The 25933-nt window shown below is 41.7% G+C and overlaps 1 protein-coding gene across 1 annotated transcript; it reads left to right on the top strand.

The window, feature by feature from the left end:
* The first annotated feature begins 1598 nt into the window (after positions 1 to 1598).
* Positions 1599 to 25918, top strand: lrmp (lymphoid-restricted membrane protein). The gene is made up of 40 exons (XM_026327317.1): positions 1599 to 2274; positions 2639 to 2749; positions 3515 to 3695; positions 4237 to 4295; positions 4418 to 4493; positions 4644 to 4802; positions 4891 to 5008; positions 5420 to 5470; positions 5627 to 5704; positions 5883 to 5939; positions 6180 to 6239; positions 6597 to 6661; positions 6882 to 6975; positions 7463 to 7609; positions 7769 to 7864; positions 8535 to 8686; positions 10002 to 10113; positions 10952 to 11231; positions 12710 to 12768; positions 14402 to 14501; positions 14586 to 14588; positions 15139 to 15316; positions 16368 to 16455; positions 18258 to 18304; positions 18499 to 18590; positions 18708 to 18901; positions 19616 to 19688; positions 19861 to 19915; positions 20013 to 20040; positions 20239 to 20379; positions 20584 to 20718; positions 20823 to 20970; positions 21118 to 21161; positions 21242 to 21310; positions 21563 to 21621; positions 21888 to 21986; positions 23028 to 23156; positions 23824 to 23850; positions 24461 to 24615; positions 24912 to 25918. Exons 1-40 carry the CDS (start codon positions 1599 to 1601, stop codon positions 25052 to 25054), a joined length of 4638 nt encoding a protein of 1545 aa, XP_026183102.1. The 3' UTR covers positions 25055 to 25918.
* The last annotated feature ends 15 nt before the right edge of the window (positions 25919 to 25933 follow it).

The following is a 25933-nucleotide window of genomic DNA, read 5'->3' as shown; positions in this document are numbered from 1 at the left end:
GTCGTACCCTTGAACTTGAGTGGCACAATTTAACATTAGATAATTTAACAGATATTTGCGTTTTGCCTAAAATGATAAGTAATTGCATTAGGCTATGTAAGACATATGTACATGAACGTTTTCTCGTGGTGATTAAATAGTAAAGTGTACTATTGAGTTGGTGGTGCAGCGTGTTGTGCCGGGTGCTGTGTGGCCGTCACGCCGCGGGGAGGAGGTGCTGCCTCGCTTTTACACCCACTCCGTTTGAACTCTCTCTGTGTCTCGAGCGCTCAGCTTCAAACTACCTGCGCGCGTGCTCTCGGTGAGCACCTGGACTTTTAGCGAGACGTTTCGTCGTGGACACCGACTCTACCGACCACTGCAAGGTAATAAATCCGTCTGTTCTGCTGTTTGAGAGGGTGTCACAAGGCGGTGAGGACTGTAGCCTTTAGGCGCTCAGGTGCAACGTCATATGTCGGACATATAGATTAGTGCTAAATATGAAACTGTCCTGTAGCTTTGCTGTCGCTGCCGGACACTTCTGTCGAGGCCTACCTTTGTCTTGTTTGTTCAGTAATATATTATTTATTTAGATTTTTTCTGTCAATACGACCATTTTATTTTAATAAAAAATAACCAGTTTTAAAATGTTTTTTTTCAGCAGGTGAGAGCTGTATTAGAGTAAATTGAGTGAATGCTGTCGTTAAATGTTGCTACGGAAGCTGCTGAATTAATGAGCTCGTTTGCACACCTGGAGCTAATGATGCTTCGAATGAATTTGCTTTCATATTCCCATAGTTGGATGCTAAAATGACGGTGGCTGAGTGGTTAGCACTGTTGCCTCACAGATACTGTCCACAACAAGAAGGTCCTGGGTTCGCAACCAATGTCTGTGTGGAGTCTGCATGTTCTCCCTGTGCTTGTGTGGGTTTTCTCCAGGTACTCTGGTTTCCTCCCACAGTCCAAAAACATGTATGTCAGGTTGATTGGTGACTCTAAATTGCCCATAGGAGTGAGTGTGAGTGTGTGAGGTTGTTTGTCTCTATGTGGCCCTGTGATGGACTGGTGACCTGTCCAGGGTGGACCCCTGCCTTTCACCCAAAGAGAGCTGGGATAGGCTCCAGCAGATCCCTGGGACTCTGGTTAGGAATAAGAGGATATAGATAATGGATGCATGGAAGCTAAAATATAAACCCTGAAAGCTTGTGGACTAGGTTGTACGTACAGTAACTTCTGTGTGGACCCTCAATTTGTTTGCATTGCTGTCTATCCCTTTCTTTCCTAATTTCACCTACTTGTCCACAAGAGCTCTGTGATCAGAGATATGTATTGTATGCCAGGGGTGTGTTGTATTTTCCAAACTGCAGCCGTAGCTGTAGCTGTAGCTGTAGCTGACCTTGGAGGTAATCTAACTAGGGAAAAATAGCCATTTGCAGACTGCATGTTCCACTTATCTAGTTCTGCTGCACAGTGTTGGTCAATTAACAGGATAATCCTGTTTTTTACTGTTTTAATATTGTTGTGTTGCCTTGTTTCCCTTTTACCAACTCCCCACAACAAATGAATTTTCCTGCTCATCTCCCCCCAGCCTTCAGCACTACAGCCTTGCCACCAGCAGCATGGACTATTATACACCCCAGGCAAATCGTCGCCACAACCCCGTGGATAGTATCTGTCGGAAACTGCAGACTATTCAGTGGCGAGGTGACCGAGAGCCCAATTCACCTTTCCAGATTCCTAAGCTTTCCTCGAGCAGTTACGACAGCCCCCAGTGTGGCCTCAGGCACAACCTGGAAGCCATCCTGAAGAAAAGAGCCGTGCACACAGACGAGGGGGAGAGGGGGGAGGAGACGGGGAGAAGGATGGGGATGCCAAGCTCTGCAGCTTCCCAGAGGAACAACCTCAGTACCTCTGTCGCCCCGTCCACCCCTTCCACCCCATACAGCTCCTCTATGCCAAGTAATGTCACATACACCATCACTAGCACTTTGGGAGAGAGGAGAGGTGCTGAGGGGAGTGATTTAAGGCAAGTGAAGACATGGCAGTGGAATTGTTCGACACCCACATGCCAGTCCAAGGACACCCCTTACTTTACATTCACACGAGAACCTCAGTCGTTGCTCCCTGAGAGCAAGAGGCCAAGCAGGAGCTCACCTTTGTCCCGTACCTTCACCCCGAGCCACAACACCCTCTCCTACAACCTCAACTTCTGCTCCACCGACACGACAAACATGACGGAGTGTGAGCTGCCCTACCCAGCTCTGGTGGTGAAAAGACTGTCCATGGGAGATAGAGGTAGGGATTTCATTATTTCATTATTTTCAGCTTTGTGCTTTTATAATTAAATACTCCTGAATTAAAACTTGTTAGCAATAGCAGTCCTGGGCTGAGGTTGAATTCCAGAAAAAGAAAAATTTGCGTATTGCACAGGAAAGTAGTTGCTTTATCCAACTTTGAAAGGGTAATTTGTCTGTTAATAGTTGTTGCTGTGCCTGAAGACAGAAATATCATGTGCTTGCTTTGCTACGCAGCTCAATAATGTTTGTGTGTGTGTGTGTGTGTGTGTGTGTGTGTGTGTGTGTGTGTGTGTGTGTGTGTGTGTGTGTGTGTGTGTGTGTGTGTGTGTGTGTGTGTGTGTGTGTTGGATATTCATGCTCAGGTACCCCAGTCGCCTCTGAAAACAGAAAGGAAAACATGGCAGAAATCAGCCTCATCTGTGAGGAGAATCTGCTTGATACCATCTTCCATGCCTGTGACACTCAGCGTCGAGGTACATACACACCCACACACACTCACACACATATACACACATGCACACACATACACATACAGTCGTTAATGCTTGGGTCATGCATTAGAGTCTAGCAGCAAGTTGAATACAACAGCCTAAAGATAAATTCTAACTTGACATCGAGTAAACTGTTTTCCTGCGTTGAAGGTGGAAGTCACACACTGTTAGTTGTCTGATTCTTCTTTTGCCTGCTGGCTTTGGCAGTCAGGGCCACTGTGTTTTCTCTGTATTTTTAAACCTTGTGTACATTTAAACATTGTGTGGAGTGTGAAATCTTAGTTGATGTTCAGGACTTATCTTCCCCATCATGTGTGAAGGGGCAAAATTACCTAAATTCTTTTTTTTTTTTTTTTAACCTCTGGCTTTCATTGTGTCCTGCGTCACTGACTCTTTTGTTGTTTGTGCTAGTTGTGTATCTGTATGAAGTCCACACTGAGAAAGACATGAAACCAAAAAATAAGTTAACTGTGATTCTTACTGTTGCTATGGTTACTACTTCTGCTGCCTACACCTCTAACCCACTTCTGAAGTTATGGCATATTAAAACTTTCTGGGTGTCTAAGTATTAAAATGGGGGGGAAACAAATCAGTAGTAGAGGCAGAAAAGGAGCTTGTGGAAAAGTGTGTATCCTGCAAAAGTTCATTACAACAAAAAGTCAAAATCTGTACAGAATGTTGCAGTTGATGTTTTAACAGCATATCCAGAGATGCATTTTTCTGAAATGTCCAATTCTCATCTTCCAGGTAAGGTCTACGTGTCACACATTGTGGACTACTTGCGGCACACCACCAGTCGCAGCTTAGAAGACAGTGGATTGGAGGAGCTTTGCAACATGCTTGACCCAGAACACAAAGATGTCTCCATCGACCTGGACACCTACCACGCCGTCATGAGGGAGTGGATTGATGACTGCCGCAACAACGGGTACAAGACATCAGTCATGGATTTTAACCCCAGGACGTTCATTGTTTATGCACTTAACATAATTTAATTTGATCTTTCTAAAATTTTCCAATCCAGATCATTACTGATCCTGTGCTTTTATAGAGACAGACATATATTCTCTGAGTTCTGCAAGTAGATGGAGCCATGTGGGCGGTTTGTGTATCAGATGAGAGATTACTGATAATAGTTTCCACATAGATTGAGCTGTGTGTGCCTTTTGTCTCTGAGGCAGTTTCACAATGTCAGTGCCAGGTCTACACAGAATGTGTATTTACACCTCTGGTTTGGTTTGACACAACAATAATTCAATACAACATGCCTTCCTTGTTTCACTGCAGTAAGGCCAGGGTCTGTTTGTACAGAGTTCAGGCGGCCTTTCAAACTGAGCGGACTGCTACATTTCAAACATGTTTTCATTTCTGCAAACTGTGCAGATTGTTGCATGACTGCTTCTTAGAATCTTAGAAAAAAATTATATAAATATCTAAATGTTTTGATGTTTGGTGTTTTGGGGTTTCAGGGAAGACCCAACTGATGATGTCAGTCAGGACAATGTTAAACTCAGAGACAGCCTGTCTGGTGAGTGTGTATGTAAACTTTGTTTGCTTTTTATTTCCTTTTGTTGTACTCACATTCAATTTTAATGATACCTGGTTCTTTAATAATTAATTTTGTGTGTTTTGAATCTGTGTGTGCTTTAGCCAAAAGGTCCATGCTTTTCAATATGACCTCAGGAAGCCTGGAGGCCTTTGGAGGGGAGGCATCCAGAGCAGAATTGTAAGTGATGTGTGTGTGCACGTGTGTGAATTAGTGATACTATTTGTTTGTGTAAAAGGCAACACCATGCCTTTATTTTGTGTGTATGACCACCCACACATGCGTTAAAGCTTAGTTACATTATGTGTGTTTGCACGTTTCCTCTCTCAGTGAGACATCGGAGCTGGTTTATTGTGTTGCTGACCTTCAGATGAGCAACCAAAAACTCCAGGAGGAGGTGAAGAAGCTGAAGCAGGTGGTGGAGGCCATGGAGGACAGCAACCAGAAGCTGGCAGAGGAGAACGAGGACCTACGCAACCAGGCCAGAATGTAATATACTGTTGTGTATATATGCACATACTGTACACTGGACATATTTACTGTAGATGGGGGTTAATTGACTGTTGCTCCTCCACAGTAACCAGCAGCTGGCCCAGAAGGAGAAAATGCTGAAGGAGGAGGTGGAGGAGATGAAGGCCACTCTGAGCTGTACGGAGGAAGGCAGAGCTCGCGCCTCCGCACACAGCAAACATGTGGTCAGTCAAACTCAGGCGGTGCATGGAGGATCTATAAAAAGAACATTGTGTTTGAATTCTAGGAGATGACAAATCCTTTGTGCGGATATAAGGGGTTGATTCTTACTCTGTGTGCAGACATTTGCAGCTTCAATGCATTACAGACCACAAATCACAGCATGAGCTGTTGTTGGCCCTATTTAGAATAAAAATATTAATGTTTGGCATGCTGCTCTCCCTTGTGATGTTCTGATTGCTCATTTTGTGTTTCATTGTGGCATTTCTAAGACAATTACACCACCTTCTAAACCAGACCATGCATTTGAAATCCATGAATTTTTGTGACAGGTGTACAGTTTGCATATGTTTGCAACATGCAAAATTGAAGACTAAGCATGTTTTCATAGTTCTTATTTTTTTCCTACTTTTTAGGAGAAAGAAAACCAGGCTCTCATTGCCAAGATTGCTTCTCTTCAGGAAGAGGTACTTCACTATAAATTCCTTTTGTCAAAGTAGTTAAAGGGTAAATTAGTGGCCTGGTTTTATAGGGCCCCCATTCATAGAGAACTTACAGAGAATATAGTTTGTTCATGAAAGGATATGAGCAGCTGCTCTGTCTCCACTCTCATGGCTCCCCAGAACTTTAAGGTCACCATGGAGACAGATGAGCTTCAGAGGAGAATAGCAGAGCTGTGTGACATTAACGCTGACCTTCAGGTACCTTTGTAATCCATCCAAAATGATTTTTATGATGCCTGCAGGCCTTAGCTCGCCTTCCCTCACAAAATGACCAGTGAAATGTAAATCTGGTTCATGCACATTAAAAAGCTGTTGTACTGCCACTCCAAGTTGTACTGTGCATCCTTTTATACAGCTGTCCTTTCTCTATACACAGGTGCAAATTCACTCTTTTGATGCTGTTGTTAGTGATAAGGAAGCAGTGATTCTGGAGGTCAGTGCTTTAACTTGTTTTATTATCCACTTTGACCATTCTGGTCAGCCTTAACCTAAAATTGCTTGAATCCACTCAGCAAACTCTGGTTCAGGCAAAAACCTCTAAAATCCGAATCACTATAGCTGCAAATTTTAGAGCTGATAAGTGAAAATAATCTAATTTCAAGGCCAAAGCAGTGTTGTTGTTGTTGTGTTGTCCTTTCTTCAAAGCCCAAACTGATCCTGTGACATTTCACAGAAAAGCAGACAGATAGATGAGCTGAAGGCAGCTGTGGAAGAATACTCCTCCATCACAGAGGTCAGTCATCATCATATTGTTTTTTCAGCTTCTGTGCACTGACAACTCCCACTAGTTTCTTGAAGATTACTTTCACTTGTTCCTGATCTCTTGGTGTGTTTTTGCTTCATTCCTAAAACAATTGCTCAGTATTTTTACTATGCAGAGAGGTTTTTATGTCCTGTGTGATGGTACAGCTATCAACAGTGTCTATAGCAGGTAGTGGCCAGCTGTGGGATTTAAGTGACTTCTTCATGGGTCTTGTAGTTGACAGATTTGTTGCTGTGCAGAAAGAGTAGGTTCATGTTTGTAACTGACCTCTTAATGTCTTAATGGGATGGACTGAGTCATGGTTGGTTCTTCTGTTGTTGACTCAAGTTGCTGAGGGCAGATAAGAGCAAGCTGGAGAACCAGATGCAGATGATGCACCCAGACCTGGTTGGGTAAGTGAACCAAGAAATGGTTGTGAATGGAACATTTCGACATGTTGATACTGAGCATCAAGGCAGTTAGGAGCTTTTCTTTTAAAGAAACAAAAAGTTTTAGTGTTTGCACTAGGAAAATGTGTCCTGTCCTACCTTTTTTTTTTTTTTTAAATTAATATCTCTGTTTGTAACGTGTTTGCACACCATGTCTTCACCTCCATGCTCTTGTCTCACACAGGGCTGGTCTGTCCCTGTCAGTGGCCTACAGGTTGAACCAGAGCACCTCAGGATCCCTACAGACAGAACTTGCTCTGGCACAGTCACCACTGGAGGTCAGCACTCCCCTATTCAGGCTGCCTCTCACGTTTGCTCTGTTTTTTTTTTTTTCTCTATATATTCTGACATGCATTATAGTTTGCTACACAATGTTTTCAGTCTCTTGTTGTTTTATTTCTGACAGAATTCATGGCTATTGCATTTCCTGGATATGCTCTTTGCAACAGCCAAAATGTGACACACACAAACTTGAATGCAAGCCTAAACACCACATTTACACCGAACAACTACTACAGACAAAGCCAGTATTGGTGATGTTATAAGCTGCTGTTCTGAGAAGTTTTCTGCCTACGGCTGTGTGATTAATCTCTGAAGATTTTTCTTCTACCAAAAATGGAGCTTTTCACATATTCTTCACACAATACAAAGCATGGTCTCAGTGTTAATGCTTTTCTTCACATACCACAAACTTGGCATGATACAGCCTTTTCAGCAATAAATACCACTTGCTCCTTCATATAACAGTATTGCTGTCTTTCCCAGACTCCCCATGGAGTTGATCATTTGTCCACCACTATGAGTTTTGCAACCCCTCTGGATGAGACACTGGACAGGGAGGTGTTGCTCTTGCTGCAGGGTCCCAATCCTGAACACATGGCTCTGGAGTTCAAGAGTCTCCTGAACAAACTGGTAACTGAGTATAATTGATCCATGTGTGACTAAGTAAAGGCATTGCCTGTTTGAATCAGTTATTCAATGTAATGTTTGCAATGTTATGTGTTTGTAAATTTTACTTGTTCTTTTTTAGTGCATCTCTTTCACAATATGCTTCCCCTTTATGTCTCTCAGAAAAAGGATTTCAGAGAAGAAACCGACGCTGTCTTGTCTAGAGTTAGAGGCTTGTTGGACGCACAGGCAGGGGGAAACGTGGATGCTGGTCTTCAGGTTGGATACACTGACACACTTCTACACACCCATAAAGATTAAAATAAACAAAAGCGTACACTAATGGAAAAAGTTACAGACTGAGTTTCTGCGTGCATTGCTGTGTTTTTGCATATGCATGCAGGTTGATGTAAGGCTGGAAAGGACTGTCTCATTACTTTCCTTTTTGTATGAATCATAAAGTTATATAATGTGATCTTTAGCTTCCTCTCCCTCCACCTGTTGTACTCATCTATCACTGCCTATCTGCTCTTTCTCTCCTTCCCACCCACTCTCTCTCCTCTAGAGATCTCTCACTTATATAACTCTCCAACAGGCCCCATCCAAGCAGTGCTATTTAGTCAGTGTGTTGTACCGTGAACACAGCCCACTCCCCTCCTCCCTCACTCTGACTCTCTGTATCCGTCTCTCGTTCTCTCTCTTTCCCCCATCTTTCTGCATTGTTGCCATTCTGCATTCATTAGCCATGTACTGCCTTACAGCAGTAAATATTCCAAATGAGACAGAAATCATTAGTAGAGTACAGTTATACTAGATGAAGTCTGTCTTCTGTCAGTGTGCTGGCGTTAGGTGTCAGAACGTTTTGGAGGTGTAAAAGACGCCCAGCTATTTAGGCTGTGTGACAGCCTGCGGCCTTTCACCCACACCCCTCGGCCTCATCTTCCCATAGGCGGTGCAGGGCGACCTGGATGTGAGGAGGGCAGAGTGGGCCCTTAGCCTGGACCAGCTGGCCCAGTACACAGAATCGCTGGAGAAGGAGCTGGTCAAAATGGCCAGTAACATGAGGAGATCCCGCACAGAGATCCTCCACCTTTCAGTCAGGTGAGTACATTTTTGTTGTTTTGTGTGACTGTGTGTGAGGAGGTGGGTGATGTGAGCTGCTGAATGCAGTGTGTCTATTTGAGAATTTGTCATGAAAGCAGAGAAAAATGAAGGTGAAATACCCGAGGATCATGGAAGGCAACAGAATTGCAGTGATGCCTGTGCTGGCTAATAAAGTCATCTTGACTTGTCATAGTTGCTCGTAGCAGCAGTGATCTCATCAAATGAGTTAAAACTTGTAGGCATCGCTAAGAAATTCATTTTTTTGGCTAAATAAGGCAATACTGATCCACTGAAGAAGACACTAGCAAGAGAGCGTGAGGCTGATTAAATCTAGCAGCGCAGTTAGAGTAAAAACGTTAACTGACAAAAAGCTTGTCTGTACATAATGAGATATAAAAGTTAGCTGGTTAGCCTAGCTCACCTTTCCAAGTCAGTACAAGCCTATAGCTGCCTTCATAAACTTGTTAGGTAAGGTTTTAAAATAACCAGCCAGTCAAATCTGTAAAGACATTTGGAAACCCTTCTCAACAAACTTCCTTCACATGAACAAGACCACATATACTACTTAATGCCAGATGCCTACTGGTGTCTCTGGGTTGGTTATCTCTACACTGTCTCAGTTGGCCAGTCACTTCTACTGAATGGGGGAAAAGACCTGTCAATCATCCTGACCTCAATGACCTCCAAGGGTCTGCCTCACTAGGTCTGGGTCTGAGCCATTTCTGGACTTCAGTCTCACTGTGCTGTGTGTGTATCCGTTTGTCTGTGTGTTCATGGAGATGGCCATCCCCTTCAGATATATAACAGAGCTAGCGTGGTATCAGAGCAGAGAGGGGGAGCTGGACAGGCTGGAATTTACTGGTGCTAGGTTGTCAGGGTGAACTCAAAAACATAAATTTTGTTTGAGAGGAGAAAAACTGAAGAGTGTTTGCTGTAAATATAGCTCTACCTGCTGCTCTGGACTGTTTTTGTATCAGAGTTGGGGCTTGGCCTGTAGGACAGTGCCAGATTTAGGACTTTTCATGAGGCATTTTAAATTTTTTTTGCATTAGCTGGGACTGGATCTAAGAAACCGTGAAGTGAAGTTAGCATTACTGGGCCAGTTAGAGCACCGGCTCTGGTCACCCTGGGCAACAGAATGGGACACTGCATGGGCCTGCGGATTGGGTACAGTATGTCCACTGTACTATCTTCTAGGATCTCTGAGCATGTGCTCCTCCAACTCTGTGGACAGTTAAGAAATAGCTTGTCTCATGCACATTTTTTTTTTTTTCAAGTAATGCCTCAGTTGTTTTGTGTGATGGCCACACAGGGTACAGGAGCAGGAGAACCACAAGCGGCAGCTGTGTGAGGAGCTGGAGCAGCTGAAGACACCCCAGGACAGCAGAGAGGCCTCATGCCAGACACCTGCACCAGAGGAGGAGGTTAGAAAAAGAATGTCATCAATCAGTAAACCTGTATTTATTAAATGACAGCAACCATTTCCTCCAACCATTTTCAGAAGCAGTCTTTTCATCTTAATGTGTAGTTAGTTGGTACTGTTTTTACGGTAAACCTCAACAGGTGTCACCTGCAGTGTTTTAATGTTCACTGGCATGAAAGTCAAATTTGGGTTGGAATAGCTTCAGCTTTATTAATTTACATGTTTTTGTTTTTGTGATTAACATCCAGTTACCACAGTAGAAGGATGTTTGCTTGGAGGGTAGTGACAGAGCTCATTTTGCATTCAGACAGATGGAGCAGCTGAAAGATGAGAGCTGAGTGTGAGTTGGTGGACATGTGCGCCCCCTCCTCTCACTCACAAACACACACACACACACACACTTAATCAGTTGCAGCCAAACACCCACACGCCACTCTTAGGTGACGCATGCTTGTACATTTCCATCACAGTGGCAATGTTTTTACTGCAAAACATAATGAGCTTGGTTTGGAGGTGCACAGATTTACATAGAGTAACCATGTTGTCCTTTATACATAATGCAGTTCTCAGCTTGATAGGATTTACTAAATGTAGTTCTGCAATAGGGAAAATCCAAACCTACAAAAGTTAATGAAAGAGTGGTTTGAGGAAGTGTATTTTTTATAATAGTGGTCTCTACAGTTTTTGTGACAAAATATAATGATACAGTACTAACGTACCTTCACAAACAGATTTTCCCACAGTGGACTTTCTTGCAGTAAAGCTTTGTCAAAGTATTTCCTTCTCACCTGTGTCTTAATGTTGTTGGTCCTTTTCTTTCTATGTTTATTTTTTTAAAGCCTGAAGATGATTTGGACTGGGATGAGGAGTTTGCCCTCCAAGACTTCCTGAAGAACGAGCTGGCGGAGAGGAACTGCCGGCTTCAGGGAGGGCGAACAGAGATCAGGCCTGGGGGCATAACAGATAAATTAACAGACAGAGGTGAAGAGGAGGAGGGAGAGGAGAGGTGGATGGTTGTGGACACAGGGGGAGAGGGGGAGGTCAGGGACACATCAACTCCTCTGCCAGCCCTTTCTGGGGAGGCCCAACCTGGACAGGGCACAGAAGAAGAGGGTGATGGTGAGTAGGAACCGAGAAACACACATAACAACCATCATCTCAACACTTCAGCCGTTACTTGACAAATATAATAAATCTTTCTGATAATATATACAGTGCATTCAGAAAGTATTCAAGTGATATTTCAGTTTTTCTTTTAGTAAATTTACAAACATTCCTATAATTCTGTTTTCACTTTGTCATTATGTGGTATTGAATGTAGCTTAATGAGAAAAAGTGAACGGGGTCTGAATGCTTTCTGAATGCACTGTAATACATGGCAGCAAGTCATACTATATATGGTAATACAGTTTTTGACTTAGAAGCACTAGATGTAAAAAGACTGGTATGTTTCAGTGTAGCAATTGATGTTGAATTGCCTTTCAACACCAAATAGTACTAAACATATTGTAATATTTGTAGCCATGTTGTGAATCCTCACTAGGGTTAACAGTAAAAATATACGTTGAGCTGCTGTCATACAACAAGAATATGAGCTAATTTGTCCTGTGTTCAGCAGGAGAATATGAAAGTGTTGTTTCAAATTTAATCATTATTAAAACACATTTAGCTGTACCCTCATGAAAATATTTTTTGTGCTTAGGGAATTTTAGCTCCAGCTGGTGCATCTTCCTGCACATTTCACAGTCCTACAGTAAAAGCTGTTAAGTCCTTGACAAGAAACTGTTGAACGGTGAACAAGGGCTTGCTGACTCTGTCATTGTCTGACTGTTAATGTGTGCATGCCTGGCATTACATTATCATTTACACACAATGTAGGGACCAGATGGTGATCCCCTCCGTTTACCACTTGGATAAATGTTAGAGAAAGGTTTGCTTTATGTTACGGTTAGGCTGAGTCTCCAGGAAATGAATGTAAATCAATTTAAACACTCATGAGGAGTACAACATAAACCATTGTGTGTATAAGAGCGTGCGTAAATGAATTACTCTTCTGTAATCCATGGGAGTCACAGGGCCACTCAGCCACCCTTGAAGCACCAGTATAGTACACATTCTCACACTGTAAGAATACACACCATCTGAGGCTGCTGGAAGTAGACCCCTGCCTTCTATGGTTGTTGTAGCTCTGGGCTTCTAAAGGTTGTGTGTGTGCTGACACAGTATGCGAGATCCTCTCTAACTCAAGGTCCTTCTATGGCCAGGTGGAAGGCCGGTCGGAGGCCATGAAGTGAGCTCAGTAATCCCCTATTCATCTGCCTGCATGAACGGCTGGCAGGCAGAGACAGAAAACGAGAGTGCGGATGTGGTCATTAAGGCCACTTTAGCCATGCATGGTATTTTATCCCCTCTGCCCCTCCCTCTGCTCAGTGCCTTGCATAATAGACAGTTTAACCTTATATGGTAAAAGGTGGGGTTGCTTTTTTTGGGTTTCTGTAAAGGGTTTTTAATAAACGGCTTCTTTGTCTTTGCCATTTTTTTCTGGGCCTCTTTGGAATATTTTATTATTCTCTTCTTCCTCCCTGTCTGCTACACAGACTCTGCAGCCTGCACTGAGTTACCTGTAGAGCTAGAGGTCTCCTGTCAACCCTTGCAGGTAAATTGATTTGTTATGGGATCAGGTGTATGTAAAATATAAGTTTGCGATTCTTACGAGATTATTAGGATCCCTTCCCACTGTTTTCTGTAGTCATTAGCCTCCTTCATATAGGGATGTTGCTTATATAGGTTGTATAACTGTGTAATGTGATATGGAGCTAAAAATGACGTTTTTTTTTATTTCTTTGAAACAAATTTTTAGCCAAACTGAAAATAACATCCAAACTTGGAAGGATTTTCAATAACTTGCCCAAATTAATTTGCAATCCCTCCCATGTGATTATCACATAATTAAAATTCTTTGTGGAAATCCATGCGCTTGGAGCTTAGTGCAGTGTTTTCAGGAATGACACTGACTCATCAGCTCCTCATAGTCCAACAGTAGATGACTGTAGAGATGTCTGGCGGGTGTTGCAGGTGTGTCAGCAGGAAGCAGGATGGTGCTAGAACATATTTGATGCTCAACTTACCTTCCTTGATTAAATAAAGTTTACAAAGCTTTCATTTGGCTTGCGGATATGAGCTGTTTTGGGAATGTAATCACAAACTTCCTGTATAGTTGTGGTAAAGAAGTAGAAAGTCCCTAAAGTTATTATCACACTACTTTCTTATTCATACTAATACATGGTAATGTATTTACAAGCAAATTCTCAGTTTGAAACATCAGCATACTCTTAACTGCACAAAGTCTTCGATTTGAAATGTCAGAGCAATGTCCTTGAATGCACCATCAGAGAGGAGAGCTTGAACATTTACTGCCACTGTCTTAAATCTCCACAAATTGATTTTCACACAAATTGCAAAGGAATGCAGGAATACTTAAAGCATATAGTGCTGCATTAAAGAACAGTATCCAATTTAGCCTTGATTTTTCATAAAATTGTAATGCAACTTGAATTTCCCTTCAGGGATTAATAAATCTTATCTTATCAAGTCTTATCTACAGTATAATTTAATATTGCAAAAATACTCTTAATACTGTCCTCCTTGAGCTTCTGTATGTCCTCTTTCTATTTCTGCAATTTGCCTACCAAATAGTACTTCACATATCATTATTCAGTCTGCTCAGACAGCAGACCGCGTACAGTATGTGCACTGAAGCTGTCTACTTCCTTATACAGAATGGTAGTGATGAAACCATAAGAACACACTGAGGTGACAGGGAAATGGGCTTGTTTTTATTTTGCACCTACAAGAAGACAAATATATTCCACATATTTCTTGCGCTAAATAACAGCACATTCACCTTTTTATCAAGTTTTTATTTCATATTTTCTCATCTTGGATGTTCTTCATCGTCAGTGTTTCATTTAATAAAATTTCCATGCCTGCAAGGTTTATAAAATGGATTTTCACAGTCCATCATTTCTGCATTCAGAATGAAAGCGTTTGTTTTTGAATTTCCATGAAAATGGCAGTAATTGGGGCTCTTTCCAACAATCCATCGCTGATGGGACAGATGCCGTCTGTCAGCTGTTAGGTTTTATTGGCATTTTATACAATGCCTTCTCATCTGAGATGTGTTTCTATTGACTGACTGTGGGCCTGCTGTTTGATACATGGTTAATGCGTATTGCTTATTTGATCTCTTCACCCCTTTCTTTTTTTGAATATTTATCATTGTTGTCCAGGATGTGGCAGCGGTGCCATTGAGTGCCCACTCACAAGCTGTCAGCAATAGAAACCCAGAGGTGGATGGTCTCCCTGGTCTGTCCGGCTCGGAGAACAACAGTAAGACTTCACCCCCCTCTGTAACTCACTCTCTATGGGAATAATTTACCATGTGTTTTACTTTCCTCTCCCCCCTGCTGGCAGCTGGTCAAAGTAGACCTAAAGGTCTACTTTGTCTTTATAACATAACCAGAGAGTGAGTCATTTCCTGACTCGCTTGGCATGCTATTTGTTTAGAAGAACACTTTAAATCTTTCAAGATAAAGGTCAAACTCATAGAATAACACATAAACCTAATTTTCCTTTCTGATAATGTAGAACTGTGTGAGCACAGTATGCAGTTAAGGGAAAAATGCATAACCTTTAGTGATTATTAGTGATAATTATGTTTGTAGCATCACATAGTGTCCTGAAGACAGACACACTTTTTTTTTTTTTTAAATGGATAAGTCATGTACTGATATCCTTTAAGTTTGGTAATTATTGTTTTTTTTTTTTTTTCCTTTAATCTGGGCTACATAAAGAAATCTTGTCAGTCATTAGAAAATATATATTTTTTTCTTTTTCTGCATGTAAGCCACACTGAGCTGTTTGATTCTGGTGTTGTCAAAGTGCTTCCTGGGAAATGTATACCAACTAATACGTTTAACATCACTGTATTTTTTTTTTTTCTTTTTTTTTTTTTAAATCTCACCAGATGCAGAGGTGTGTGAGGCTACTGTGTCCCACTCTGATGGGCCAATGCAAAATATGAGTAACTCACCTAAAGAGGACCGAGCCATCATTCCCGCCAACAACCTTCAGGTGGGGGCTGAGATGGTTCCTCAGGACAGCACAGCACTTGGACCAGATGAGACCATTACCCACAGTCCCAGGTATTTGGAAAAAATAAATATTATATTTGATATACTGTAATCACACTAACTACATTATTGGATTGTTGAAATTCAAACCAATATACAATACTGTTGAGTAGAATGTGCATGTTCTCTCTGCCACAGCCATTGATGAATATATAGGCTTTTTAATAATGAGTGTTATTTTATATCTGTATTGGAAAAGTTTATGTATGAGCATGCACAATCAGTCTTTTTGTGTTCTTGGTTCATACGTGGCAGCACAGCACTGCATTGGATAACACTGTTGCCTCACAACAAGAAGGTTCTGAAGGTTTCTGTGCGGAATTTGCATGTTTTCCCCAAGACTGTGTGGGCTTTCCCTGGGTACTTCGGCTTCCTCCCACACTGCAAAGACATGCAGATTGTGGTTAGGTTAAGTGGTGGCTCTAAATCGCCCATAGGTATGAATGTGAGTGTGAGTGTTTCTATCTCTCTCTGTAAGCCCTGTGATCTGTCCAGGGTGTACCCTTCCCCTCGCCCAGCCCATGGTGACCCTGAATTGGACTAAGTGGTATAGAGAATACATAAATGGGTGGTTCATTAGTACAGACAGAAACTTGCATCTTTACTCAGTGTCCTGATTGATTTTCATAACTGTATGAACCATCCTTGCTAGATTTGCAGTAGATGATGCACCAAGCATTTTCAATTTCGCCGCACTTGTGCAATGACAATAAAGATTCTATCTATTTATGACTCTCTAAGTAGCCACACTGATCACAGCTGAAGTCACCATTTTGCTGAGTTTTGTCATTTCCCTATGACTTGGTCCATATTTGCTAGTCAAATAAGTTTTTTTTTTTTTTTTTTTTTTTTTTCTCCTCACTGTGGAGGAGTGTGCAGGCTAATTACTATGTCAGCTGCCATGCTTTGCATAGGCACAGTCCACCTACAAAGAGATGAAGGCTGTTTCTAATCTGTTTCTGTTTCACTTTGGGCTATTAGCTTGTAAGACTGTCAGCAAGAATGAATCAAGAATGAGAAAAAGCACTTGACAATTGACATTTGACCTTTCACCTGTGGTCAGCACCCAGCCAACTAGTGAGGAGCACAAGGGAGCAGAAGAGAAAGAAGAAAAGGTGGACTCGAGCATAGGAGACATGAGCCAAACGAAGGTTAGTACCAAAGAAATGTTTCAATGCATGGGGGAATACAGCTTCCTCTTCAGCACCAGCTGGCCACTGCTTCCTCTTCCCCTTCCCCTTTTCTTTTCTTTGTTTTTATAACCCCTCTCTTTCTGCTTCTCTCTGTTACTTCACATAACGTCTTGACTAACTGAGGGTAGGTGTGGTCTCACTTTCAGAAAGACTGACGGTGAGACCACACCCTGGGCAAGGAGGAGAGGGCAGGGATGTAAAAATCAAGGGACAATCTGTGAATCATGTGGCCATCGTAGCAGGATTGACTATCCTCTCTGATCTCTGTTTCCAAAGGAGGCAAGTACTGTATACGTCATATGGCTAACTAAAGGGTCAGTCTGAGTGTTTTTGGCATTGAAATAATTTAGAATCAAAACTTACATTAGTATAAGTTGAAATGGTTCAGATTTGTTCAGTTCACCATATATTATTGAAGACATCAGGCTGAAATGGGGAAGTAAAGGCTGCATTAGTGATAATTATTTGTATGTTTAAGATGTTTGATTTTTAATTGATTAAAATGTTTAGTTAATTCAACGTCTGAAACGTGGCGTTGAAAATACCCAGAGGACAAATTTAAGCTTCAACTTAGTTTAACGCTCAAAAAGAAAAGAGATTCAATTAAGGATGATAGCAAACCCAGACATTTGAGATTGTTTTCTGTCCCTGGTATATAAAAGCAGAGAAATTTATCAAAAAGACAATTTAATGTTCCTAGAGCCTGGACGCATGTCAGTGGTTTGATACGCTCAACCCTTTGGTTGTTTCATGATACAGTAACTGTGCCCAGTCTCAGATGGCCTAGTTGTTTCTACGTTGTAACCAAGGGAGGTTTTTGTTGGCCTGCTTGTGTTCAGATGCAGTTGGCTCTGTGTCCTGCTGAGGGATCGATCAGTTTGTTTTATATGTGATGCTGTTGGTGCACAACAGAATGTGCTTTTACACTTATAAGAGTCTGGTCACACAAGGTTTTTAAGCCTAATGAAAAGGTTTTTTCTGATTCAGAATAAACTCCTGGTTTTAATCTCTTGACAAGGACAAGGAATTGAGTTTCTTACAAACATAATCATTTGGATACGTCCAAATTGTAGTTTTTACTTGCAAATAAAAGATATTTTCATAGGAATTCTATCCAATTATCTCACTATTTACATTTTAATTTTCAAATTATAATCTCCATGTAGTATTAACCCATGTTTGATAACTCAGCAGCAGCCAGTTTAATTTGGCTTGACATTGACATCTGCTTCCACTTTGTGTCTGTGAAATAAGTCAGATATTTACTATTTTTGAGCAGACCCAAACGGATATTTTGTACACTCATTACACAATATCCTATTTCATCGTTGTGACGCTCACCTTACTCCATCGTGTGTGCGTGTGCACGCACGCATGTGTGCTCACACTTCTGTGTATGCATGCAGTCCGCCTCCACTAGCACTTAGCGCTGTGCCAGTGTTAACGTGTTATCTGAGCACCCTTCTCAGCAACACACACACATACTCAGAGAGCTGCAGGGCTCTCCATGAAGCTCCATGTTATATAAGAAATCAGCCCAGTCTTTCTCTTCCACACTGTGTACAGCTTAGATAGCATTTGACTGCCATGGGACAGGTACAGTACATGTATATGAATATATGTGTGCATGAGCCTTTTAATCATTGACCATTTGGACAGATAATGTGCTACCAGGCCACCTGTTTTTTTTCTCACCCCCCTCCTTCTCTTGCCTTTTTTCTTTTCTTTTCTTTTTTTTTTTTTTTTTTTGTCCATCTCAGAGCCTGAGCCAGGACCAGTCGGCAGACAGATCAGCAGCGGACGACAGGTGAGCGCTTTAATGTCAACAGTTAGCTCTGGAAACGCACATCCAACAGCAGCAGCAACTCCTGATAGCACAACTGCATGTTCTTTGACTCAACTCTAAAAGCACCAACAGCTTTCTTTATAAGTAGATACATTAAGATTTTTTTTTTTTAATGCTTGCGCATCGTGTAGAAGTGAATTCTGTGTGTGTTCCAGCACGAGTCTGCTACCAGTGTTGGTGGAAGAGGAGGAGGAGAGTGTGCAGGACAGTACAGCAGAGGCTCCAACAACAGCTGCCAGCATGCCAGGTTGGAAGAACAATTCTCAAATTCGTGTATGACGGAGATAAAGTGAGAATCTGATATTTCCAAGCTGACTTGTCTGTGTGTAACCCTGACCACCCACACACCAACTCTTCTTTCCAGGGACAGACCGGCTCAACAGCAACAGAGCAGCCACCTCCTCTAACAGCGGCTCTCCTCAGTCAGGATCGTCCCTCACACACACAAGCCAATCAGGGAGTGGCAAGGGGGGTGTGACCTCTGACCCCAGCCAATTGGAAGACAGTAGAACCAAAAAGGACTCGTTCCTCCAGCATGGCAAAAATAAGAGGGAACTGGTAAGGCCTGCTCACACCCATCTCTACTGATGTTATTCTATGTGTAAAATATGATATATAGTGTCTGACAAGTTTCATAAACCATTGTAGTTTAAATTGAATTCATGGTAGTTTATATAGTGTATATATTTTTTTATGTTGCTTTACTCACTTTGCAATTCCAGTTTTAATATTTGTCAATATATGTATTCAATAGTTTATTATTTGGCAGGACAGGATATACAATATACCAATCTTAAAACATAAAATTTCATTCAATGATGTAATTGTGCCATTGGTATCCTCATATGACATTTGACCTGAAAGAGAAATGCTGCCTTTCCAGTTGTGTGAGTGTGTGTGAGTGTGTGTGAGTGTGTGTGAGTGTGTGTGAGTGTGTGTGAGTGTGTGTGAGTGTGTGTGAGTGTGTGTGAGTGTGTGTGAGTGAGTGTGAGTGTGTGTGAGAGAGAGAGAGAGAGAGAGAATAGGGTTCATTTGTTGTAGTTTCACTCGAGATCAAATCATTCAGAATGAAGAACCAGCTACATCGCTGCTGCTGTCTTGAATCTTTGTGATTCATGTTTATGTGAAGACTGTTGAAGGAGGAGTGAGGGAGCTGGTAAAGGGAGCAGTATGGATGTTGAGATGAATGTGGGAATGGGGGAATTAGAGTTAAGAGAGCAGAAGGGTAAGGAGGGGCAGAAAGGGGCAGTAATAGTTGTCCGGACTGTGCAGGAGCTGACGTGCAGCATGGAGGCCATCGTGGAGCAAGATGTTCAGGAGGGCCAAAGTGACACCAGCATAACCAGTGAGAAGGAATATATGTCATATCTTTGCTAACTACTACTACATACATAACATTTACAGCCTTCCAATTTCAGTTTTATTGCAATTATTTGTTTACTCTAAAACTAAATTGTTTAATCTTTTTCAGTATTTTACCTTTCTGTGTTTCATCTGCTCATCATTTGTCTTTTTAGGTGAGACATCAATGACCTATGACACCAGTGACAACTTCAAAGAGGACAGGAACAAGTAAGACAGGAAATTATAGTATTCCAACTTTAAATCCCTAATTATCTATGTGTTTATGTGACAGGACATGTCCTATTTCTTGTCTCTTTATCTGCAGCCTGTCGCCTAGTGACAAGGAGATTGAGGTGTGTATACCATTAGATCTAAAAGCTCATGAACTATCTTAACTTTTCCAGCAGCAAAGTAAAACTGATCAGGGAATCTTCACAAAATGTTACAAAGGATCATCTTGTTTCCCAGATTACATTGCCACATTGCCATTTTTTCAGCATTTTGCTTGTGCAGAATTTTAAAAAGGCAAATATGGATTTTTATGTTTTCAGGCAGAGTTCCAGCGTCTGGCACTGGGCTTCAAGTGTGACATGTTCACCCTGGAGAAGAGACTCAAGCTGGAGGAGAGATCACGTCAGCTGGCTGAGGAGAACTTCCGCAGAGAGGTGTTCAGCTGCCAGGAGTTATTGCAGGTCAGCTGCTAATAGTAAACTAAAGCACAAAAGATACATTGCTATGATAGGATAACAGTTGCCTTAGATGAACAAGCTTAAATTAATTAAACTATAAGTGAATAAGTGTGAGCAAATGAGTACATTTATTTAGGTATCAGGTGTAGTCAGTAATTTTGTCTTCTCTCTCTTTCATTTTTCCGTCTACCTCATCTTTCCTCCCAGGCCCTGATTCCTCTGTGTAAGGACGATAACCAGTCCATGGGGATCATCTTAAGACTCCAGGAGAACCTTGAAGTCCTCAACAAGTGCATGACCAGGGTATCCAGTCGCTCTGAGATGCTAGGAGCCATTCACCAGGTGCACATATAAGAATTAGTTTTCACTGTCATAAAACTATCAACCATACTCAGTTTGTGTCCCTGGCTGATAATTCAATAGAGTTATGTGTATGTGAATGTCAGGAGAGTCGTATTGGTAAAGCAGTGGAGGTGATGATCCAGCACGTGGAGAACCTGAGGAGGATGTACACCAAGGAGCACGCCGAACTGCTGGAGCTGAGAGAGACGCTCATGCAGAACGAGAGGTCGTTTGGATCTCAAACTGAAAAAGGTTGGAAGTGCTATAAGGCAGAGACGCATGCTGTTTGTCTTGTTCCAACATACAGTACTGTGTACTGTATGATGAATGTTAGCCAACTGTATACAACTGATGAGTATATATGTGTTAATATGTAATATGCATGCATTGCACCCACAGACGACTTCCGAGGCAAGAAGCAGTCGTCATCGCAGTTCTACAAGGTCAGCATATTGTCTTTCTCCGTTATTCAGGATTTATAGTGTAGGAATATGTGTTCATGAAGTGTTTATCGTCCCCCCAGTCATCAGCCCGACGGGTCAGCATAGCAGCAATCCCCCGCTCTGGTGGGAGCAACATGCATTTTGACACAGTAAGGACGACATTACCCTCAATCATAGCTCATCCATTTTACTAGGTTTTATTAATAAACATTTTTTCTGAAACATCCTTCACTTTAGAGTTTACTTGCAATAGTGCCAGAGCTGAGTCATGGAGACTTTAGTCAGTGTTGACTGTAATAAAATATGGATCCAAGCTAAAAAGGACTGGTAGTTTAGCTTTACATTGCACAAAGGAGCTTTTTTGTTCACATGATAATAACTGAGACTGTTTCCCCATACAGGCTAAAACACACGATGACTCAGAGGCTGAAAAAGAGAGACTGACCAGGCGCTCTACATGGTAGGTATTTGTACTGTATGTGGGTTAATTTAGCTTTTTCTTTATATCATGTATTTTAAAAAAATCAAAGATTTGGTCTTTATGTGAAGTGGAGTGTAGTTAGAATCAAAAAAGGATTTTTTTTTTTTTTTATTTTAAAAATTCACCGGCATTGTTTCTGGTGTGGAAGGAATTAGCTGTGGTTGTTTTTATTCATGCCACAGAGGCGTTTGCTGTGGCATATGAGGGTTGTTCTTGTGCACCTATGTGATACTGGTGGTTTTCAGGAATGTAGCAGGGAAGAGCATGGCGCGTCCCCCACTAAAGCGCTTTGTTAGCTCTGCGGCCTGGGTTGACACTGAAGAGCCCTCACTCATGATGAAGGGGTAAGAAATGTCAAAGAAGAGGATGCTACGCTGGCTGCATCGCACAAATTCTTTCACAGGGGACACAGATGCATAAAGATAGCAGCTTTCTGGTGTGACATTATTGAGCAGCTCACAGTGGAGAATACAGGGATCTTTTAGGATAAAAGTTCACTCGCTTCCATAGTGGTCAGGCTTAAATTTCTCCAAATCACTTTCCAGTGGGTGTATATGAGGTTTTGTAATTTTTCATATACAGACTTGTCAAAAAGAGCTTGAAATTGGCTTCTTCCTGAAATAAGATGCCCTTGGAAGAGGAAATGGATATATTTTTCTTTTCCTCATCGGAGTGTCACATGATTGACAGTAATAGTTCAAGAAAACATGAGCTGAGTGAAATACCAGAACAAAAAAGATTAAAACAAGCCCTGATAATGGCTTATGCTGTGTGGACAATAGCATATTATAAAGAAATGGGTGATATTTAGACATATGGAACAAACTCAGTGCATTTTTGTGTTATTGTTTGAGACCAGGAAAAAGTAGTGATGATGACATCAAACCATGTTAGCCATCTTTCATGCATCTGGTTTATCTTTGCATGGGGAAGATTTTATCTTTGTGTGATGTTTTTCAAGTCCTGCACATCTTTTTTGTCTTTGTAAAGTAAGTGATGATATAGTTTTTTTTAATTTTTAATTCTATCCTGTTTTTAAAAAAATTTGCCCTGTTTCGCAAGCCAAGTTTCCAAATATCAGAAAAGCTGTGAAATTGGTTTTATGGGTTCATGATGTGAAACTGGAGCATGTAATTTCTATTAGTGGGCTTGCATTGTTATATTGCAGAAAACTAATGTAAACATGGATCTCTTTAAAACTTTTTTTTGCACTCGGTAAATATTCAAGGTGTCTGCACTTGCCTGCCTGTGTTGTTTGCATATGCATGAAATGCGCACGTGTATATGTGCACAGACAGAATCACTGTGTTTATGTAGCCATGCTTCTATCTGAATGTACAACTGAACGCTGTGTTTGTGATTGCCTGACCCACGCATGCCCACAGGACTGCCTTTGACAACACTGACTGCCAGTTGGAGGCCGAGCAGAAGAAGGAGCCGGTGGCAGAGAGGAGGAGGTCTAGTCTCAGTGATCTGGGCAACAAACTTACCTCCCTCATTCTGCCCCTCAAGACGTTAGTCCAATACCCACCACTGGACTTCTCAGTGCCACTTTCTGCCAGCAAAGCTAAGAGGCCAGCTCCATAGTGGAAGAGTTTGTCATTTAGCTGTACTGAGGTTCCAGTAGCTGCAAACCTAATGTTTTTTGGCATCAGACATTTATGACACACTCTCCTGTTGAATTGAACAGGAAGGTGTGTCCAGACTTCCGCTTGGCTAAAACTTAAGTAAACATGTGGAACCTCCATAAGTGATGAAACGCTTTCATTACATGGGTCTGTGCTGGACTAGTGTGTTCTTTTCTCCAGGGGCTCAGTAGCTTTTAATCAGAGCAGTTTTACTGTAAGAATCAGAGATGAACCTTTCCTTCAAATGTTAACTGGCTTGAGATCAGTGTATGTCAGCAGATCTTATCAGAAGCTTTGGGATTTGTGTTTCATGCATGGATCTCAAGTTGTGACTTGCAATGGGCAAAGCAACTAACTGGTAACAATCCAACTCTACTGGGCTTCATCTACTGTCATTACTAACATGTTGAGCTGTCTTAACATTTTTATGTGCAAACTACTACATCTGGACAATTTTCTTCTTTTTTTGTGGGGCAACTGATTGTTTTGTGCAAGCAGATCATGTGTCTCTCTGAAACTGTTCTTTCCCCTTTCCCCCCTCCACCTTACTCAGGAGTCAAGAAGAACTGTTTGTAATGCTGTAAGTGTGCAGGGAGGAGAGTTCAAAGTGGGAAGTGCTTGTGGATTCTGTCTCTGTCAAGAAAAAATAAATTTAAAATAAATGCATGCAAAGGGCCATGTATTTATCAGGTACAAGTGCCAATCAAAGGCCACTTAAACTCTTATACTGACTCATAATGGCTGCAAAGTGACTTGAAGCAGCACTCCTACTGCTGACAGAGCCAAAAGCCAAAATTGTCTGTTTCCTTTGCCTAACCTGTCATTGCTCAAATGCAACTTCATGCCAACTGCCATTTACTGTGCTGCTGATGGCTTTTTCATTATGCTGATGAAGATGATGTGAATGGTTTTGCTTCTTCAACAGACAGGTGGAAAATGCGCTTAATTAAAATCTACTTTAAATTGCAACAAGCAACAGCTCATTCACTGCTCGCCATCCACTGCATAAGTAACCATAAATGTCACTGTTTTGCGATTACTCAGTCCCATCCCAGTGTATCATTTTGGTGACTTATTCACACTCTTGCTTTATGTGGGATCATTTGTCACTTTCTCCATATCCGTTAATGTCTCATCTCTTTTCTGTTCAGCTTGTAGTAACATTTCATTCTTTCCTTGCCCTCCAACAGTCCAAGTCCTTCCTCCAGCCCCGTCTCTACAGACCCAGGAATGACCCACTCTGTGTCCCAAAGTGTGACATCCTCTCGGGCAGCTACAGCCTCAGCTGTAGCTAGAGGTGGCAGGGGGCTCTGGCTTTGGCTGGCCATGGTGGTGGTGCTGGCAGGTACACTTTTCAATAGAAATGGTTTTATGATTCATTTGTTTCTGTTTATATAGGTACAAATTAGCACTTTCACATTAAAATTCAGACAATTTCTTATACAGCTTGAATGTGTATTGCTGACAAAAGTAGTCTGAATTCCCTTGTTTTGAGAAATGACATTACTGTTTAAAACCTTTTGTAAATGTCTTGCGAGTTGTGTTAACTCTGACACAACTGCTCGGCATCCAAACCCAAGTACCTGCATTGTGTTTTCAACAGAAGGGATAATTAGATCCATATCTTGTCATTTTCTGCAGGTCTCCTGGCACTGCTGGCCAGCCTGGTGATGCAGCCAGCAGTAGATGCTGCCCCTGTAGGGACTGGGGATTCATGGATGACCATACAGCAGCTGCTGTGGCCCTATACAGGGCTCCGGCACAACGGACAGCCGCCCGTCTAACCCCTGAGACCCGGGGTGGATGGTACTATCGCCCATCAGCCTTCTGCAGATTGTCTGTGCAGTGGGGTGGTGAAGCAGAAAGACAGTGTTCCACTCCTGAACGAAGGCTGTTTGAATGTTTACTGGTGCCTGAAGATTCCTAAAACAAGACTTTCTGACAGCACAGGACAGGCCTCAGGGGATAGTTAACCCTATGGAGGATATTATGCATCACATCACGTTTGCTATATAAGTTAGTCTGTGTGCGTGTGTCTGTGTTTAAGAGAAGCACTTACAAGGGGCAGCCAGTGGTATTTATGGTGGGCTGCACCACATCCTTGGCACATTATAATGTAGTTTTACTATCAATGCTGTTGAAACTGTTTACCTGGACCCAGAACTATCTGTTAATTGGACTAGATCAGTCATCAAACCTGGCAACTATGACCAATCATGTCAGTGCCTCACTAGAATGATCCCTAAGTGATAAAATCAGCCACAGCATAATGTTCCATTGGCAAACATCATGGACGATGGCTTAGATTATACCACATGGCTTTTTACACACATTTGATGCATTGAGGATACAGGGGACTGCCAGCCTTTTATAATGGAGGACATTTTATACCTTAAAAGGCTGTAAACACTGGTAATAAAACTTTGTGTTTTTAAAATGTATATTTATGAATTTATTAGGTTTGACTGGGAAGATGTGAATTTATTTAACTTATAATTCTACATTGTTACAGTTTTAACACCAAAGGGTTTTTTTTTTAATTTCCTCTTAAGTTTTTGCTGTGGTTCACCAACTTCATACAGTTTTGTATGTTCCAAAGAAGATGCGTGAAACTTTGCACAAATAAAGTAGCCAATTCTACAACAGAAGACATGTGTTTATAT

This window comes from Mastacembelus armatus, chromosome 23 (genome assembly GCF_900324485.2).
Source record: "Mastacembelus armatus chromosome 23, fMasArm1.2, whole genome shotgun sequence".
In the NCBI taxonomy this organism is placed as follows: Eukaryota; Metazoa; Chordata; class Actinopteri; order Synbranchiformes; family Mastacembelidae; genus Mastacembelus; species Mastacembelus armatus.
Note: the sequence above shows the minus strand (reverse complement) of the source record. Positions and strands in the feature narration are given on the sequence as shown.

Coding starts and splice junctions, on each gene's coding strand:
- lrmp (XM_026327317.1), top strand. CDS start 1,599: ATGGACTATTATACACCCCAGGCAAATCGTCGCCACAACCCCGTGGAT. Junction 8,687..10,001: donor ATCCTCCACCTTTCAGTCAG/GTGAGTACATTT, acceptor ATGGCCACACAG/GGTACAGGAGCAGGAGAACC. Junction 11,232..12,709: donor CACAGAAGAAGAGGGTGATG/GTGAGTAGGAAC, acceptor TCTGCTACACAG/ACTCTGCAGCCTGCACTGAG.